The 21,111-nt window shown below is 32.8% G+C and overlaps 1 protein-coding gene across 1 annotated transcript in view; it reads right to left on the bottom strand.

Annotated features, from left to right (window-relative positions):
* Window positions 1-21,111, bottom strand: part of LOC129136850 (uncharacterized) — a 115,498-nt gene that overhangs the window by 10,542 nt on the left and 83,845 nt on the right. Inside the window, exon 5 of the mRNA XM_054665474.2 lies at window positions 13,558-13,582. Within this exon, the coding sequence (XP_054521449.1) occupies window positions 13,558-13,582 (25 nt within the window). The remainder of the gene's footprint in view (window positions 1-13,557; window positions 13,583-21,111) is intronic.

The raw sequence follows: 21,111 nt of genomic DNA, 5'->3' as shown, positions 1-21,111 counted from the left end.
CCAATCCCACAGAAATACAAACTACCATCAGAGAATACTGTGCTTTTTCTTTAAATTCATATAGAAAATAAAGAGGAGTTTCAACCCCAAAGTTTAGTAATATTGCCATTTAAATTTACATATGTAATTACCTTATCATTTTTTTAAAAATTATACAAATTTAAGTTGATGTCTAGAGTCCTTTCGTTTCAGCCTAAATTATTTACAGGGCAGGTCTACCAATAATAAACCCTCTTATATTTAGTTTATCTGTGCATGCATTAATTAATTTTTCATTCTTCAACAAGACGGATATAAAATTTATTGTTTTACATTAGAAAATTGTGCAAGTTTTAGAATTATTGATTGTCTCTCCTTTTTTTTCTTTTACAACTTTAAATATGTCATCCCACTGCTTTCTGGTCCTCATGATGTTTGATGAGAAATCATCTATAAACTTTACTGGGGATCCCTTCTATCTGAGGATTTGCTTCTTTCTCGCTGCTTTGAAGATTCTCTATTTCTCTTTTTCCTTTGGCAACTTAATTATAATCTTTCTCTCCGTTGATTTTTTTGAGATTGTCCTAGTTGGAGATTCTTTAGCTTCTTAGGTATGCAGTTCATATTTTCAGATTGGAGAAGGTTTTGACCACTATTTCTTCAGATATTTTTTCTATTCCCTTTTCTTCCACTTCTTCTGAGACTCCTATAAAGTGTAGGTTGGTCCTCTTGTCCCAAATGTCACTTAAATTCTAATCACATTAAAAAAATTCATTTTTCTTTTTGCTACTAAAATTGTATTATCAGTTGTTCAATATTCATCTTCACTGATTCTTTTTTCTATCTACTCAAAACTGTTGAATCCATTTAGTTATTTTTTAAAAAGTTTAGTTATTTTACTTTTTAGTTCTAGAATGTCTGTTTGGTTCCTTTCTACCATTTCTATCTCTTCATTGACAATATCATTTTGTTCATAAGTCATTTTTTAAAAATGTTATTTAGTCCTTCAGGTTCTTGAACATATTTAAAATAGTTCATTTAAAGTTATTGTTTAGTAAGTTAAATGCTTATGATTTCTCGTGGACAGTTTTTGTCAATCTATTTTTTCTTTTATTTGTATATACTTAAGGGGTACAATTTCAGTTTTGTTATGTGGCTATATTATGCAGTGGTGAAGTCTGGCATTTTAGTGTAATCGTCACACAAATAATGTACATTGTGACCATTAAGTATTTTCTCATCCCTTACTATTCTCCCACCCTTTCACCTAAGTCTCCAATGTCTATTATTTCACACTTTATGCCTATTTGTGCAAATTATTTAGCTTCCACTTATAAATGAGACCATGCAATATGTGAATTTCAGTTTTTAAGTTGTTTCACTTAAGATATTTCAGTTCCATCCATGTTGCTCCAAAAAAATACACAATTTTATTCCTTTTTACGGCTAAATAGTATTCCATTTTATGTGTGTATATGTATTTGTGAATTATATAATATATACCGTATTTTCTTTATTCATCCATTGAAGGACACTTAAGTTGATTCTGCGTCTTTGCTATTGTGAATATTACTGCAATAAACATATGCGTGCAGGGATTTTTTAATACGACTTTGTGTGTGTGTGGGATACCCCACAGTGAGATTGCTGGACTGAATGGTAGTTCTATTTTTGTTCCTCTGAGAAATCTCCACACTGGTTTTCAAAGAGTTTGCACTAATTTATATCCCACCAATGGTGGTGTATAAGCATTCTTTTTCACTGTGTACCTTGCCAACATAATTTTTCTATTCTGTAGTAATAGTCATTCTGACTAGCGTGAGCTGGTACCTGACTAGCGTGAGCTGGTACCTCACTGTGGCTTTAATTTGCACTTCTCTGATGATGAGTGGTGTTGAGTATTCTTTAATATTCTTGTTGCCCATTTGTATGTCTTATTTTGAAAAATATCTATGCATGTTCTTTGCCCACTTTATGATAAGGTTATTTGGTTTGTTGTTGTTGTTCTTTGAGTTCCTTATAAATTTTCAATATCAATCTTCTGTCAGTTGCACTGTTTGCAAATATTTTTTAATCTGCAGGTTGTCTGTTAACTCTTGATTATTTGTTTTACTGTGATTTGTTTATTTTTGGTTTTGTTGCTTGTGTTTTGTTTTTCAGGGCTTAGTCAGAAATTATTTGCCTACACTATTTTTTATATGCATTGTAGCTTAAGTTTTTTTTTTCTTTTTTCTGGTCATTCTTAATGAACTTTGGACTATTACAATTTGATAGCATTATATATCAGATTGTCTCTCTCAAGGTTTGATTATCTTGATTGTTGAAGGCTACCTTTGTTTATTCAGTGTTTTGACAGGTATTTTGTTGAATGTCAGGAGCTTAATCTTTGACGATTGACCCAGTGCCAGGGCACTCCTTTAACACTTAAGGAGGCCATTTGTAATTCTGCCTCAGGTTCAGCTTTTACTTCCTTCTTACACAGAGCTTATAGATCAGCCAGTGATGAAAACTTAAGTCTTTTTTGGGCAGTTGTCATCTCCTGGACATACAAATTGCTTTCTAGCTTCTCCAGTACAGAAAAGCACATTCAAAGCCAAAACTTTTTGAAAAAACTCATTTCACATCTTCTCTTTTCGTCTTACTCCTTAGACTATGTATTGTATGTCATAACCATAATATTTCACTCCTATAAGTTTTGGGTTTCTAAATCACTTTTTAATGTTATTGAAAAATGTCTACCCGTGGCTGGGCACGGTGGCTCACGCCTGTTATCCCGGCACTTTGGGAGGCCGAGGCGGGTGCATCATGAGGTCAGGAGATCGAGACCATCCTGGCTAACACGGTGAAACCCCGTCTCTACTGAAAATACAAAAAAATTAGCCGGGCGTGGTGGCGGACGCCTGTAGTCCCACCTACTCCAGAGGCTGAGGCAGGGAGGCAGGAGAATGGCATGAACCCGGGAGGCGGAGCTTGCAGTGAGCCTAGATCGCGGCCACTGCACTCCAGCCTGGGCGACTGAGAGAGACTCTGTCTCAAAAAAAAAAAAAGAAAAAGAAAAATGCCTACCCGTTTTCTACGCTGATTGTGTTTCGAGCTTAAAAAAAATATGAATGCCTTATGTGAGCCCTTCTGTCTCCAGATATATCACAACAGACAAGTTATATTATTAATATACAAGCGAGACTTTAAACAATGTGAATTAAAGAGGGTAATATTTTAGTACCAAAATACAGAATAATTCCAAATTATCCTATTAATCACATTAAATATTATTTATAAACCATAATTAATGCATTCATATTTATATTAATATTTGAATATAAATTATAGTATTGATTAATATTTACTTACAAATATTGATTACTTAATGGTTCATAATGCAACTTCAACAATCTTCCAAGGGTTGAAAATGTATGCAGTAATTGTAGGACACCAAAAATAATTATGCTGATGTCTAGACAAGGCCTTAATGTGTTGTGATATTCAATATTCTTCTAAATAGAAAACAGGTCAAAGAGGAAATCATGATAGAAATTAATAGAAAAAATTTTAAAATGAAAGCTAAACATTGTAATGTAACTAAATCCATACATAACAGACCTGTGGCATCTCGTGTGTGTATCATAAAAGAGAAAGACTGAAAATAAATATGTTAAAAATAATCCAACTCAAAATACCAGAAAGAGTTCAAAGTAAATTAAAAATAGGAAAAATATTACAATGTAGAGCAGAGCATAATATAATGAAACTAAAACTAAGCATAAATAAACAAATCTTTTAAAATATTGTTAGTTTCAAGTGACAAAAATGATACATGTGTAGGAAGGCTGATCAGGTAGAAGACATACATCCAAAATCAGAATGATAAACAGACATTAGCACCAGATTCTGCCAAAAATAAAACCTATCATGTTATGAATGATTTTTATCATTAAATAAAAACTTAGCTTTAAATAACAAATAGATGAAATAGAAAACACGTAAACCTTACAACTCTTATATATTAATTCAATTATAAAATAATTCAACTCCTTACCCTTGCCATATAAAAAATATAAATGTTGCCTATTTAATGATTCATGATGCAAATAATAATTTAACTATAAAACAATTATATGAATACAATGACAGCAATATTAAAAATATTTGCCACTAAGGAAATTGAAGGCCTATATAATTTCCCCTGCAAACTTTAATAATGCTAAAGGAAAAGCAACAGACCTATCTTATAAATTGTTGCAGAGTATAAACAAAACAGAAAATATATCACAATTCATTTTCTGAGGCTAACATAACATAACCTCTTTACCAATAATTGAGATGACAATGCAGGGAAAAGTCATAATTATAGATAATTAATTCAGGAACACAGTGGAAATATTAAGCAAGATATTAGCAAACTGATCAAAACATACATTGTAGCCTACTTGGTTTAAATTCATTTTTACACTAGAAAATCAAATATCGTAATTTATCTGAGATGTTGAATAAGAAAAAAAGTCTGTCACAATAAATGCAGAAAAAGCTTTTGACTAACTGCAATACATATTAATAAGGAAAATGCTCTTAGGAAATCAGAAATGAGTGAAACTTCCACAACCTGAAAATAGTTACCTCCAAAAGCCAATAGCAAATATATTAACCAGGAAATATTATTTTTCCTCAGATCAGGAATGAAACAAAGATGCACACTAATGCCATTTCTATTTGACCATGAGCTAAAAGCTTTCGCCATTGACTGAAAAATTTAATAGCTTATCCGTTATCAATTATATTTCATACATATATAATAGCATTTAGTTGTCACTAAGTTTGGTTTATATCGATGACTTGTCCATTCCCCTTTTTTCTGCACTAGCTTCTTTCTCTTAAACATGTTGTGAGATACATCTATGTTGCATGTAGCTGTATTTCACTTAGTTCCATTGCTAAAAAGTATTGCCATACTATACTCTAGTTTACTTTCCATCCTACTGCTGATAGTCATTGAGTCATTTTTAGTTTGGAGTATTCATAAACAAATCTCTCAAACATTTCTGACACCTTGATGCATATATGCAAAGACTAAAGATTATTCAGAGTACCTATCTAGAGTTGGAATTGCTGGGTCATACCATACATGGACCATCAACGTTGCCGAACTGTTTGCCAAAGTCACTGTGCCATTGTACACCCTCTACAGCAAAGTAGAAGACATTTCATTTCTACATGGTATAACCAATAACACTTGCTATAATCATTTTTTTAAATTATACCAGTCTTGAATCCTGTTTAAAATTACATATTCATATTTAGAAATCTTTTCCCTTATGATTTTTGTTTTTCATCTCGTTTAAAACCTCTTTTCAACTCCAAAGAAGTTCATGATAATATTCAGGTATATCAACTGCTTAAAATCTTTATATTTTTCTCAAAGAAGCATGGAATTAATATTTGGAAATGATATTGTATAAGAATTCAATTTTATTTTTATATAGACATGACAATGTGGTATCTCAATTTATTAAAATATCTGTTCTTTCCTTATTTATCTACCACAACATATCTCTGATATATCAAGGGCCCATATAACTATAGATCTATTTTGTGGCTCTCTTTTCTGTTCCAACATCTGATTTCCAAATGCTTGTACCAATTCCACATTTTCTTAATCACTTTAGCTATATAAAAAGTTATGCTAGCTTATAGATAATCTCCTTCCACCTTGTTTTTCTTTAGAACTATTCTGCCTAATGTACTCTCTTTACATTTATATGCATATAATGAATACATTTGTCACATTCAACAAAAATATGATATGATTGGAATTATACTGCATATACTTAAAAATCTGTGGAGACTTAATATCTTTATAAGGTAGAATTGTCAAGAACTCTGAAGGGTCTGAAATTTTATTTTACCTGTCAGCTCTCCAGTTAGCCTGCCACAGTTTCAAGAATGCTGGCTTGGGGAACACATACTTTATACTGGGCAAAGATTAGGCTGTCTAACCCTTGCCTGAGAAGGAGATATTATCTTTTTTACATGGGATGCTTATTATATTAATATAATCACAAACAACTTTGAAAAGATAGTAGGAAAAAATGGAGTTTGTGGTTCTGAATGAATAACATGCAGAAACATGAGCGGCCCATGAATAGTATTTTTCCCAACAGGAATCTTTCTATCGGCAATCATGGTATATCTTAATGTTTATTTATATGTTAATATATCTAGATTTAGGAAGAATATCATCTCTAGGAGTAAAGAAGAAAATTTATATATGGAGGGTCTTCCAGGGTGCTTCTGTTTTGCAGGCAATTATCCAGATCTTGAGCTTCATGGTATTTATGTGGATATTCTCTTCATAAGTATTTCTTATAATATACATATATATTTTACAAAATTACTATGTGTAACATATCTCATGAGAAAATAAAATATGTAAAATCATTCTTAAAAAATAATATAAGTAATACAACCCAATAGGAGAGAGGACCGATATGGATTTGAGCTAACTTATAGCTTGGTTGCATTTGTTTGTTAGTCGTTGTCTGGCTGTGGTTTTTGTACACTTCTAGGGAGTATCGCCCCAGGTATTCCAACTAAGAGCCTAAGGTTTGTGAGATCAATTACAAATATTTCTCAATTACTTTTGACTTACATGCCTTATGGAAGAGAAAAGTGCAAACTATGATTTTTATTATTTTAGATCAATGGATTTTACACATGAATGTCTTTGCTAAATTGATAGAGTTCTAGCCACTGTGTTTTTGAAAAAAAAAGTATACATAGAAATGTACATAAATACATTGTCTTATCTATAATTTCAGGAGATTCATAGGTCTACATAAGAACATTCCCAGATCAACCGTGAACTCATAGTTAAAAGCCAGTTCTTTCTTCAGGGTATTCAACCTAGTTGAGGATTCAGGACACGTTTTTAAGCAATTAACAACACTAATAACAACATGAAGAACGTTCAAACTGCCAGATGAAAAGCATAACCGGTAATGACTGTAGTAGTATAGAAGAATGAAGAGTTAGAAAAATCTTGGACATTGATGAAGCGTTGATAGAGGAGATAAGATCCAAATGACAAGTAAGATGAAGAAAACTAGAGAATGAAGAGGGCTTCTATGTAAAATCAACAGATAGTGAAAAGGCAGAAAAGCAAAATAAATGCTGTTTATTTTTGGCAAAGGTGATATTGATGGGTTGGGTCAATATTTATGTATCCAATAATGTGAAAGTACTAATTGTGTAGACATAAGAGCAATGAGAGAAAATACTCAATGTTCTCAGGACACTGCACTCAAAATGAGGTCACAACTTTAGTTAAAGTGGTGTCAAAATTAAATCTTAAAACTATGAAAGAAAAGGAGAAGTAAATAGATGTTGGTAAGGTGAACAAGGAGGCAAAACTTTTCTGTCTATGTGGATTTAAAATTTGTTTAATGGAGACCAGGATGCTACAGAGTTACTTTTATATCAATTGTTATGCTTAGATTTTCTTTTATGAAAAATGAAGACATAGGTAGAGAGAAATAAACACCATGGTGCTGACCTCAGAAAAGAAAAGAAATAGCTTTGAGTTAAGATGCACTGAATTCTTACATGTTTATTTGCATTACACCAAAACATCACTAAGAAAAAGTTTGTAGTGACATAAAAATGCATATTACTATGTTTGCTAGGATTTTAGAAAACAACACCAAGGAAACATATAAAGAAACAGAAAATTGAACTGAAGAAAAATAAGGTTAAAATATATTTTGATAGAGTTCAAAATTTAAATCATAAATTTCTACAGGTCAACAAATCATAAGAAGACAATATAGCTGTGGGTTCTCAAGATGTCAAAGAAATATTAGTCAATTAAGACACATTGTACCTAAAAGTTTTAAACCATGACAATTTTTGGAATTAAAACTCAACATAGTTCTTACATGTCATTTTGAACAATATGTTATGACATATAGTGACTATGAAACAATATTTTTTGAAATTGTTTATATCTCCTTTTTTAATGGCAAACTATAGTAAAAAGTCTATGAGAGGTTAAAATTATGAAAGAATATCTACATTTATGTAGAATTTAAGGTACAAATTTACAAATCTATCACTGTTATAAAATATGAGTTGATATTTTTATATACAAGGTATTTTAACTGTCCTTTAATAATTATAATAGCAAATTTATGCTTAATGGTATAAGTTATTTTAAAATATCATATAATTGTATTGCACTGTTAACAAATACATATCTAAATGACAAGATGCATATCAATGGAATGTTTGAATTATTTAAAATTTTCATTTCCTTATTGATTTGTGTGTTATTTGTTGATAGTGGACATACTATGTTGCCAATTATTAGATTAACAATGCTGAAATCTGTGAAACGTATTTCACATGTACTTTATTATTATAGGCACAATAAAATGGTGTCAAAACAAGAGTTAAGAGAGCATCCAGCAGCTTAAGGGCAAGAACATCCTACCATCTCATTACATTTTCTGCATAAGGATGCTTGCTTGGGGGACCACTGGATATACACATGGCTTCTACTCTCCTTTTATTATAGTCATAAAGAGCAACTAAAGCTCATAAAAAGTAGATGGCAGATTTGTAAAATATATAACAGTTTGTTCATAGAGTTTCTATAGAGCCACCATCTAAGGAAAATTTCCCTTCCAAAGCATTGCTAGGAGCTATTTATCTTAGAATTGCCTACTTTGTCACAGTAAACTGAGTATTCCTCCTGTCATCTAGTTTGCAAAACAAGGACTAGTTCTCTTTGACTTTTTCCTCAATAACAGTAAACAGTATATACATGAAGTATGAGAATTCAATACTTATAGAGTTATATCTGTCCTGAGGTGAAGGTCAATGTGTGTGTTTGTTTGCAAGATAGTTTATGTTGTAAATTTATTAATTAATTTGCACCTATTTTATAGCCATTCTGGACATACACATGGGCAGAAGATGTAGCCGCCTTGTGTGAAAATTTGAGAGGTATTTAACTGTCTCTGCTGATAAGCCCCATGGCCTAAAATGTTCACACTATATAATCTGACCTTTATTTTTAATGAACATAAAGACTAAGCATTATAATGTTATCTAGAAACTAATGTATAGTTGTCCAATAACAGCTGATAATAAATTCACTAAAATTAGCTTATTAAATAAGTTTCCAATGAATAAATCAACCCTTCTGGGGGATATAAAATGGCAGCAATAATTGTTGAGAAGTGTTTCAAAACATTCCAGATTATTTACTCAACCACAGAATCTGGGAAGGGGGAGTTCAGAAAATGTAGAAGGAATAAAGAAAACCCTAAGTATGTATTAGGACTGAAGAGTTCTGAAAGGAAAAGAGTAAGAGAAAAACAGAGGCAGACAGTGACAGAGAGAAACTGATAGGGTTTCCAAAGGCAGCCCAGCTGGAAGGAAACTGCCACAATCTCCCAGAAACATGAAGTAGGGGCATAATATGTGATATATCTCTTGTCACAAGGTACCTAGTCTACATCAATGGTTTACCAAAGATCTGTGTTTCTTCCAGCTCTCTACTCAATCTTCCACATAGTATAACCCTCATTGGCTGGAATCATAATGATATCTGCATCTGGAACTGGCCACTAGTATAACACCTACAAAATGCACAACGGCCTTCAGACCATATGAAAAGTCTACAGGGTGAGAATCTGAAAATCCAGCAATGAGGAGAAAAAAGTTATCTCCCATTAAGAACACTTTCCAGAAGCTACACAATTCCATTTATTGATTCATCCCATTTACTAGAACCTGTTCATCTGGCTATGCCCAAAACCAAGGGAAACTGAAATAGTGGTTACCATATTCTGTAACTCAGCCTAGCCTAGCTTCAGAAGTTTTAATAAAGAAAATAAAATGTATTGAAATATTTTTATAATATCTATTCATTTCAAAATACATTTTTTGTTTCAGTTCAATCTTCCATTTTAATATTCTATCACACTCCTTCATGTAAGTTCAGATATATTTTAACTTCTTTCTGAGGGACATTGTTTCCTATAATCAAAGCAGTTCAACTATCTGCTAAGTCATTGCTTTCCTATTATAAGCTATTTTGATTACAATCAACCTGTGCAGAACAATAGGATTCTTTAGCAATGACTAAACACCAATGAATACTTCCTTAGCTTTACATAATGAGCAAAGCAAGTATGGCCCCATAGTCTCATCTCAGTTTCCTTAAGTCACTATCAATTCAGGTGTAAAATACAGAAAACACTTACATTGAAATTTTTGATTCCTCCAAATGGAAGATAAATTATACAGCATTGTTGAGTTGTAATCTCCAAAACCAAAATTTCTGTGTTTTCCACATAAGCAACCCAAACTGAGAGTTGCATAACAGCCCAAGAACTAAACATTGACACCAGCCTCAAAAACAGACCATTGATTATCACAACAAAAACTTCAAAATGCACCGGGGCCTTGTGGGCACAGGAGGTCTTTCAGGGAGTGAGCATCATTGTGATAGGATGGAAATGCTAAGATGTTTCTGTATTCTATTAATATTTTCTGTATTCTAGCAATATAGAATATAATACATAGAATATAGTATATATAATTAGAATATATAATTAAATATAATAGAGAATATAGTAATATAATTCTATATTCTAGTAACATATTATGAACCAAGATAAAATTATTAGGTTCATAAATAATTTTGAAGGTCAGATAGACAAAGTAATGTATAACCCCAACTGAGTGTTGGTGGATAACAAAATACCATGTCACCATCAAGAAATAGGCCCATTTTAATATCTCTTGGTTTACTTAGTAGAAGTAGCAGTTGTAGTAATATTGTTAGCGTAATGCTTTATGACAGTCAAAATCAGAATTATAAAATTATTCTTACTACATAGCTTGTCCTTTTTATTTGAATCCTTAATTTTTAATTTTAAATATCCAGCAGATTTTATAGAGTAGTCTCATTTTATAGTGTACTACACACAACGACAGACATAAACATACACACAAATCCAGTTTTTGATTTACTCATACCAATTTAAAAATACATAATTTGGCAAAGCACAGTGGCTGGTTCCTGTAATCACAGCACTTTGGGGGGCTGAGGCGGGGCGGATCACTTGAGGTTGGGAGTTCAAGACCAACCTGGCCAATATGGTGAAATACAAAACTTAAAATGCAAAAACTAAAAATACTAAAAATGCAAAAATTAGCCAGGCTTGGTAGCCCATGCCTTTAATCCCAGCTACTCAGGAGGCTGAGGCAGGAGAATCGTTTGAACCCAGGAGGCAGAGGCTGCAGTGAGCCCAGATCATACCACTACACTCCAGCCTGGGAGACATAGTGAGACTCTGTCTCTAAATAAATAAATAATATATAACTCAACAGATAATTTTTTTTGACCACTATCAGTCATTTCACCTAAAAATCTTCAGGAAATTGACTTACTTCATTTGGTAAAAGTACAATGCTATTCCATGTGAATTCCCTTTAAGTAAATACACAGAATTTGTGAAGCTTTCAACTTTCTCAGCTGATTCTTGATAATAGCATTTTTTTACTCTAACATTATAATGCATATTTGTTCACATACACTTATTATATACTCTATTACATTTATAAATTTGAATTATATTTAAATCCCAAACAGCTTTCTCTAGTTTATTCATTGTCTCTTTTACCAACGTTACATTTTTTATGGTATGTTAGGTATGACTCAGATTTTCCTTAATCCTTACCATGATTTTTGTTGTTATAGAAATGTACATTAAGGACAGCCATTTTGTATTTTTTTTAAAAAGGAAAGATGTGTAAGATTTAAATTAACAATAATGTTAATCTTTTACTATACTTTGGTTAAAAAAGTAAAGAAATATGAGCTAAGTTAATATAAACCCTTTACCCAGTTTTCTTAAAGGGAAATGGAAATCTGTGTAATTAAAAAATGTTAAACAATTTATGGATAATTAAGTAAACATTGTGTTATTATGGTAAGTGCAGGGATTGAATAGGAAGTAATTCCCAGTGAATAAGAAGTAAATGGAATAGACTAGAGGCCTCAGAAATAAAGTCACACATCTACAACCATCTGACCTTTGACAATCTTGACAGAAAGAAGCAATGGAGAAAGGATTCCCTATTTGATAAATGGTGTTGCGAAAAGTGGCTAGCCATATGCAGAAAACTGAAACTGGACCCCTTCCTTACACGTTTTACAAAAACTAACTCAAGACAGATTAAAGACTTAAATGTAAGACCTAAAACCATAAAAACCTCAGAAGAAAACCTAGGCAATCTCATTCAGGACATAGGCATGGGCAAAGATCTCATGATTACAATGCCAAAAGCAATGACAACAAAAGCCAAAATTGACAAATGGGATCTAATTAAACTAAAGAGCTTCTGCAGAGCAAAAGAAACTATCATCAGTGTGAATAGGCAACCTACAGAATGGGACAAAATTTTTGCAATCTGTCCATCTGACAAAGGGCTAATATCCAGAATCTATAAGGAACTTAAATTTACAAGAAAAAAACAACCCCATCAAAAAGTGGGCAAAGCATATGAACAGAAACTTCTCAGAAGAGAACATTTATGTGGCCAAAAAACATATGCAAAACAGGTCATCATCACTGGTCATTAGAGAAATGCAAATCAGAACCACAGTGGGATACCATCTCATGCCAGTTAGAATGGTGATCATTAAAAAGTTAGGAAACAACAGATGCTGGAGAGGATGTGATGAAATAGGAACGCTTTTACACTGTTCGTGGGAGTGTAAATTAGTTCAACCATTGTAGAAGACAGTGTGGCGATTCCTCAAGGATCTAGAACCAGAAATACCACTTGACCCAGCAATCCCATTACAGGTATATGCCTAAAGGATTATCAATCATTCTATAAAGACACAAGCACACATATGTTTATTGCAGTGCTATTCACAATAGCAAAGATTTGGAACCAACCCAAATGCCCATCAATGATACACTGGATAAAGAAAATGTGGCACGTATACACCATGGAATACTATGCAGCCATAAAAAATGATGAGCTCATGTCCTTTGCAGGGACATGGATGAAGCTGGAAACCATCATTCTCAGCAAACTAACACAGGCATAGAAAACCAAACACCACGTGTTCTCACTCATAAGTGGGAGTTTGAACAATGAGAACACATAGACACGGTGGGTAACATCACACATTGGGGCCTGTTGGAGGGTGGGGGGTTAGGGGAGGGATAGCATTAGGAGAAATACCTAACATAGATGATGGGTTGATGGGTGCAGTAAACCACCATGTCAAGTGTATACCTATGTAACAAACCTGCACGTTCTGTGCATGTATCCCAGAACTTAAAGTATAATAAAGGAAGTAAACCATTTCCTCAAATATACTTCAATTAATAAGTAAGAAAGAAAAATGAAGAGAATCCAAATATCACCTACATTATTGATAAAATTGATTTTAAGGTAAAAATCATCTAATATGAGAAAAAATATATTCACTAAATTCTCAGTCTAGTGTTTGTAAATTTCAACTAAAACAATTAATTGTAGAAAATACTCACTTACTTACATGGCTCCTTCTCACAGCAATCTAGAAAAACAAAAGATAAAGAAACAAATTTATCCTACATCCAGAAATCTTGATAAATTATTAAATAATTCTGACCAATTAAGAAATGTAAATACTATTGCTGACTTACCAGAGAACTCAGATCATCTTTGTCTAAGGAAGTGAAAATTGCAACTCAAACTCACTTGTATTTAAAGAAAATCTCTTTTCATAAAAATCATTTGTGGGAGAGAGATGTTTCCCCTAATAACTATGCTTATTACCTTAAGTAAAATCATACATCTTTTGAAGGTATTAATATGTTATGGAATATTATTATTATGTGATTTTGGTATAATAATTGCTATAAATAATGAAAATGAAAAACAACTGTGTGGCAAAAGAAAATCTCATTCACATGACATTAGATTCTATTAGCTAAACCTTTACTTGCTTTTTTTTTTTTTTTTTTTACTAGCTACACAGTTCATATCATTTGTTGCCTTAAAGTGGAAGGCTCCAGGCTCCAGAGACAGCTTCTTATGAATACTTCTTGAAAGATCTTTGAGGTCAAAAAAGTGATTTAACCTCAGAGATCGGCCTCAAATTCCATAGAGTACAGAAAAAGAAAAATATAATTTCTAAGACATTCAGCAGCTAGGGATTTCAACAGCTATAGGCCAACACATGATTTGTGTTGTAATAACCAGTCATGACAGCCACATATTTGATTTATGTTTAAAAGTACTTTATACAAAATCTTTTAAATGTGCTTGGATACTTGGTAGCTTCTTTTGTGGCAATTATGGTGCATGCATGTGCACACACACACAATGCCTCAGAATTTTAAGAAAAATGATGTCATGTGGATGTATAAAGTCAATGAAGTATGTAGTTAGCAAAATTAGAAAATTAGTTAGCAAAATTACAAGGAAATCATAGTTACAATTACACAATTCTTACTACTGGTTCAGGTCTTGATCTTATCCTTTATTTTCAAAACATCATTTTACAGCCAACAGGCATTTTACATTGTACAAATATTTAAGGACCATCTCTTAATTTGTAAACACTGATCCCTGGGTATTGCTCTGCACATAAAGTACACTTGAATGCTGTAAAAGTAAATTTTCAATTTAATTTCATATAGTGGAGTGAAAAAATGAGTGAAAAATGAGTCAATAAATATATACTTTGGCTGTTAGCAACAATAATGCACATCAATGGTTTTGTTTCATACATTAAAAAAGGAAATAGAATACCCATTTCTTTAAAAAATAAATGTATCTCTTTGCTGAGTGCTATGCAATATGTCAATATTCAATTAGCTCTATGTGAGAATATTGACAATTTTTATTTTACTATTTTTGTGCCCAAACATTGAGGCAAGATGTCTGCTACCAAGTGACCATGAATGAGACAATGGACAAAGATTTATTGAGTTCTGGAGTCTTCAAGATTCTCCACAGTGAAATAAGAAAATCAGAAGAAAACAAAGGCTTATTCCTAGTTTTTTAGCCATAGAAACACACAAAAAAAGTTTTCCCAATGGCTACCTAAATTGGAGCTTATCTGTCTAAAATACACAAGCTTTAGGATATGGTGATATAGAATATCAGTGGATTAGAAGATTTCGAAAATGCCTTGAAACTCAAATTCTATTTTGACTGTTGAGAATCAAATACATCTTTAATGGGTTAATGTTGGCAATAATCGAAAGTGTTTTAGCTAACATTCATGTGTAAACAAGGACAAACATTGGCAAATGTGATAATTACTACATAAGTTGTAAATTCATTTGGAAAATGCATTTACTAATTCAGTCAGGGATAGGCTGTGATGTTAGACGTAAGAAATCCGTGCAATGTGATGTACAAGTCCCATAATATTAGGTATAAAAATCACCAATATTCTTTTTAAATAAACAAAACAAAAAAACTGAGAATGCCAAGGAAGATTTAAAAAAGGAAAGCAAATGATAGGGTGCACCAAATTCCCAATTATATTACTATCCTTGTGCTTTAACCTGTCTTTCAAAAATCTGCCAATAAGTACCTTTATTTTGTTTTGTTGTTGTTAAATAAAAGTTTAATAACTCTCAACCTAGGGTACACATTAGCAAAAAAAAAAAAAAAAGTTGAAAATATAAGTAAAGTTCTTCAAGAGATACAATATTATGAGCATCTCATAAGAATTTATTTCATAGCCACTAATGCTAAAGAAGACCCCAAAATCTTGTAAAGTGAGACTTAATCTAGTGTGCAATTTATTTATGTGCTTAGTCCTTCATATCCATGGGTTGGTCTTCCATATTCATGGGTTCCACATCAATGGATTCAATCAATGTTGGATAGAAAAGTATTCATTAAAAAATCCCATCTGTACTGAATACGTACGGACATTTTCCTCTTGTCATTATTCCCTAAACAATACAGTATAACAACTATGTATGTGGCACTTACATTGTATTAGGTATTATAAGTAATCTAGAGATTATTTATACTATTTGGAAGGTTGTGCCTATATTACATGCAAATATTACATCATTTTATATCAGGAACTTGAGCATCCACAAATTTTGACATTTGTGAAGCTCCTTGAACTATTCTTCCATGAATATTAAGGGATGACTATGACTATTCAATGTGACCCACGCAAGGTAACTCAAGTACCGGATTCACAGGCAATTTTCAATACATGAGAATTTGCTTGTTTCATTTTTAATTTTTGTTCTAGGATAGGGAAAAACTTTTGTATAAGACAGTCTTGCCTCACCAAACTCTTGCCTATGGAGATCCTAAGCATGCAGCATCTTCACAAAACCTTGGTATAATAAACTTCATTATTCACATTTTCCTTTCTCATAGTTCATCAATAAGGAATTTTTGAGACAGATAACATATAGACAGTTTTAGAGAGAAGGCAACAAATCTACATAGTAAGGATACTTGCATTATAATACACATGCCAAAATAGTGTGAGGATATATTTAGGAGTCTTTCCCATCCCAATACACCTTGTTCTGGAGGCTCCTCTGCAATTATCCCATTATGAATTTTGATATGCTTCAAGATGTTCAAAACGAAATGCTTAAAAGGGCTGTATTCAAAATCTTTTAAATATGTATAATAGGCTTCTTTGTAGCCAATATAAATATGTATATACCCACATATATGCCATGTCTGCATACACACACACATATACCCTTACACATATATGCAGTCATATATTAATTTGAGAGATAATTCAAAAGTATGAATAGAAAATAATATATCAAAAATGTCCAGCGTTCTGGCAAGCTAATCCATGACTACAATTTATATATAGTTCACATTATTTCCATCTCTAATCATCGGCTGGAGTTTTTTTTTTTTTAATTTGCTTATCATACCACTTATTTCAAACTATTCCATTTGATATAGTTAGGCTGTGTGTCCACTCAAATCTCAGCTTGAATTGTAATAATCCCCACGTGTCAAGGGTGGGGGACAGTTTTAATTGAATCATGGGAGCAGTTTCCCCCATACTGTTCTCATGGTAGTGAATAAGTCTCACGAGGTCTGATAGTTTTATAAATGGGAGTTCCCCTATACAAGCTCTCTTTTGCCTGCTGCCATGTAAGGCATGCCTTACTTCCCCTTCGCTTTCCACCAGGATTGTGAGGCCTCCCCAGCCATGTGGAATTGTGATTCAAATAAACCTCTTTCCTTTATAAATTATCCAGTCCTGGTTATGTTTTTATTAGCAGCATTGAGAACAGACTAATAAACCATTCTTCAGGATTTATAGTCTAAATTTTCTCAACATTGGAAGAAATTGGAGAAAAAATCTGATGCATACCAATAAACTAAAATCAAAATGCCAGATCATAGTTTAAAAGTTTTAAAATATTAAATATAGAGTGATGTTACCCAAAGTATGTTAAATAACTACTGTAAGTATTACTTGAAACAAACAAAAAAGAATTCTGTACAGAAAAGAAAATAAAAACAAAATTGGCCTAGACACAATAAGACATGCCTGTAATCATAGAACTTTGGGAGGCTGAGGCTGGCAGATCACTTAAGAGGATACAAACAAATGGAAGAACATTCCTTGCTCATGGGTAGGAAGAATCAATATCGTGAAAATGGCCATACTGCCCAAGGTAATTTACAGATTCAATGCCATCCCCATCAAGCTACCAATGACTTTCTTCACAGAATTGGAAAAAACTACTTTAAAGTTCATATGGAACCAAAAGAGAGCCCGCATCGCCAAGTCAATCCTAAGCCAAAAGAACAAAGCTGGAGGCATCACACTACCTGACTTCAAACTATACTACAAGGCTACAGTAACCAAAACAGCATGGTACTGGTACCAAAACAGAAATATAGATCAATGGAACAGAACAGAGCCCTCAGAAATAACGCCGCTTACCTACAACTATCTGATCTTTGACAAACCTGAGAAAAACAAGCAATGGGGAAAGGATTCCCTATTTAATAAATGGTGCTGGGAAAACTGGCTAGCCATATGTAGAAAGCTGAAACTGGATCCCTTCCTTACACCTTATACAAAAATCAATTCAAGATGGATTAAAGATTTAAGCGTTAGACCTAAAACCATAAAAACCCTAGAAGAAAACCTAGGCATTACCATTCAGGACATAGGCGTGGGCAAGGACTTCATGTCCAAAACACCAAAAGCAATGGCAACAAAAGCCAAAATTGACAAATGGGATCTAATTAAACTAAAGAGCTTCTGCACAGCAAAAGAAACTACCATCAGAGTGAATAGGCAACCTACAACATGGGAGAAAATTTTCGCAACCTACTCATCTGACAAACGGCTAATATCCAGAATCTACAGTGAACTCAAACAAATTTACAAGAAAAAAACAAACAACCCCATCAAAAAGTGGGCAAAGGACATGAACAGGCACTTCTCAAAAGAAGACAGTTATGCAGCCAAAAAACACATGAAAAAATGCTCATCATCACTGGCCATCAGAGAAATGCAAATCAAAACCACTATGAGATATCATCTCACACCAGTTAGAATGGCAATCATTCAAAAGTCAGGAAACAACAGGTGCTGGAGAGGATGTGGAGAAATAGGAACACTTTTACACTGTTGGTGGGACTGTAAACTAGTTCAACCATTGTGGAAGTCAGTGTGGCGATTCCTCAGGGATCTAGAACTAGAAATACCATTTGACCCAGCCATCCCATTACTGGGTATATACCCAAATGACTATAAATCATGCTGCTATAAAGACACATGCACACGTATGTTTATTGCGGCATTATTCACAATAGCAAAGACTTGGAACCAACCCAAATGTCTAACAATGATAGACTGGATTAAGAAAATGTGGCACATATACACCATGGAATACTATGCAGCCATAAAAAATGATGAGTTCATATCCTTTGTAGGGACATGGATGAAATTGGAAACCATCATTCTCAGTAAACTATCGCAAGAACAAAAAACCAAACACCGCATATTCTCACTCATAGGTGGGAATTGAACAATGAGATCACATGGACACAGGAAGGGGAATACCATACTCTGGGGACTGTGGTGGGGAGGGGGGAGGGATAGCATTGGGAGATATACCTAATGCTAGATGACGAGTTAGTGGGTGCAGCGCACCAGCATGGCACATGTATACATATGTAACTAACCTGCACAATGTGCACATGTACCCTAAAACTTAAAGTATAATAAAAAAAAAAAAAAAAAAAAAAAAGACCAGTCTTGGCAACATGGAAAAACCCCACCTCTACAAAAATAAATAAATTATATATATATATATATACACACACACACACACACACACACACACACACATACATATATATGTATATGTATACATGTATACATGTATATATATGTATATATACACGTATATATGTGTGTGTATATACATATGTGTATATATATCAGGGTCTTGTGACACGTACCTGAAGTCCCAGCTACCTGGGAGGTTAAGATGTGAGGATCACCTCATTCCAGGAGGCTGAAGCTGCAATGAGCCATGAATGTGCTCCTGCACTCCACCCTGGACAATAGAGGACAATAGACACAAGAGACAAAAGACCCTTTCTTAAAAAAAAGTAAAAACCATTGAAATGCTCTGTCTCTCATAGATAGATGGATTCATCCACAGATAGAGACATAGAAGCAGAGATAGGTCAGAGATAAGTGGATGGATACAGATATATTTTCCCCCAAAACATAGGGATCAATGGAACGTACTTTGGGTAAAATGAAAAAGGAGTTTACACAGTAGAAATTTTTTAAAACGTTTTTCTTTGTAGTCCTGTAACAGTCTGTTTCACACAAACTTTCCTCCATTTAATCCTAATCTTCACTCCTATATAAGTAACTGAAAGCATATTTTATTTATTTATTTTGAAATCTAGTAAATATTTTGGCACATTTAAAAATATGAGGCAAAATTTTTAAAAAAGTTGAAGACTAATATGATCGGCTATCTCTCTTATGTGAAAGAAAATACTAGATTATAACCACATTCTCCATGTCAGAATATAGAAATATAAATACAAGCTTTCTTTCTCTGATCTCTTGCAAAGTTACCAGCACTGTCTTTTCTTATATAATTTATCATCTTAAAATGAAAAGTTTTTTTTCCTGTAAATAGGATAACAAAGTCTCATAGAATGTTAAATTTTCAACTAAGAAGACTCAGAGAGATATATGATTTTTTTTCTAGGGGGTGAAATCATGTCCTTTTTTTAACCATAAAATTTTGTAGGTAGTGCAGGAAATGGTAATTTAATTTGGGATTAGACCTATGACCACTTAGAAAAATACATTTTTTCTTTGTGAATACTTATGGAATAAAAATTGATAGCTATGGACAAATCTCTTTGCCTGGCTTGTCAAAAAGCAGTGCGACAAGTCTTGACAGGCAAGGGAGAGTTAAGATGATAGGTAATATCTGTTTCTGGAAAATGAATGTAATTTAAAAATACATTTTCTGTTCTGCTGACTTTGAAATATTCAAAAAGCATAAGCAAGATTTTAAACAGCATTTGTGACCCTTCAAAATATATTTGTATTGTTTTCTTCATGACATACCCTTAAAATACAATTTTCATGTATTATATGTCATTCCCCTAGTAATGCATTTAATATCTTCAGTTGTTAAAGAGATTCCATTTAGAAGTGTCAATTCCTTTGAGAAAAGTATATTTAATGTCAATAAATTAGTACTAACAATATGCAAATAGTAGTCTTTTCTTTTATAATCTGGTCTCATGCATATTACATCAACGCTTTGTAATAGCTATATAAATTACTAGAAGCATTTAAATTTTGTCTTAGAGTTTTACAATGGCCTTTCCTTATAATTTTATTCCTGTTATATACAACATCCTTTGAGGACTAATAAGGTAGGTATCATCATTCCTATTTTAAAGATGGGAGTAGTTGTCTACTAGTATGTTCAAGACATTGGAGTATGTGAGTTAAAAACACAACTCAGCTAAGGGACACAAATGCAACCTAAAGAAAAAGGCAGAAATTAAACTCAGTTACTTAAGCATTACAAAGAAAAT

This window comes from Pan troglodytes, chromosome 14 (assembly GCF_028858775.2).
Source record: "Pan troglodytes isolate AG18354 chromosome 14, NHGRI_mPanTro3-v2.0_pri, whole genome shotgun sequence".
NCBI classification, from domain to species: domain Eukaryota; kingdom Metazoa; phylum Chordata; class Mammalia; order Primates; family Hominidae; genus Pan; species Pan troglodytes.
Note: the sequence above shows the minus strand (reverse complement) of the source record. Positions and strands in the feature narration are given on the sequence as shown.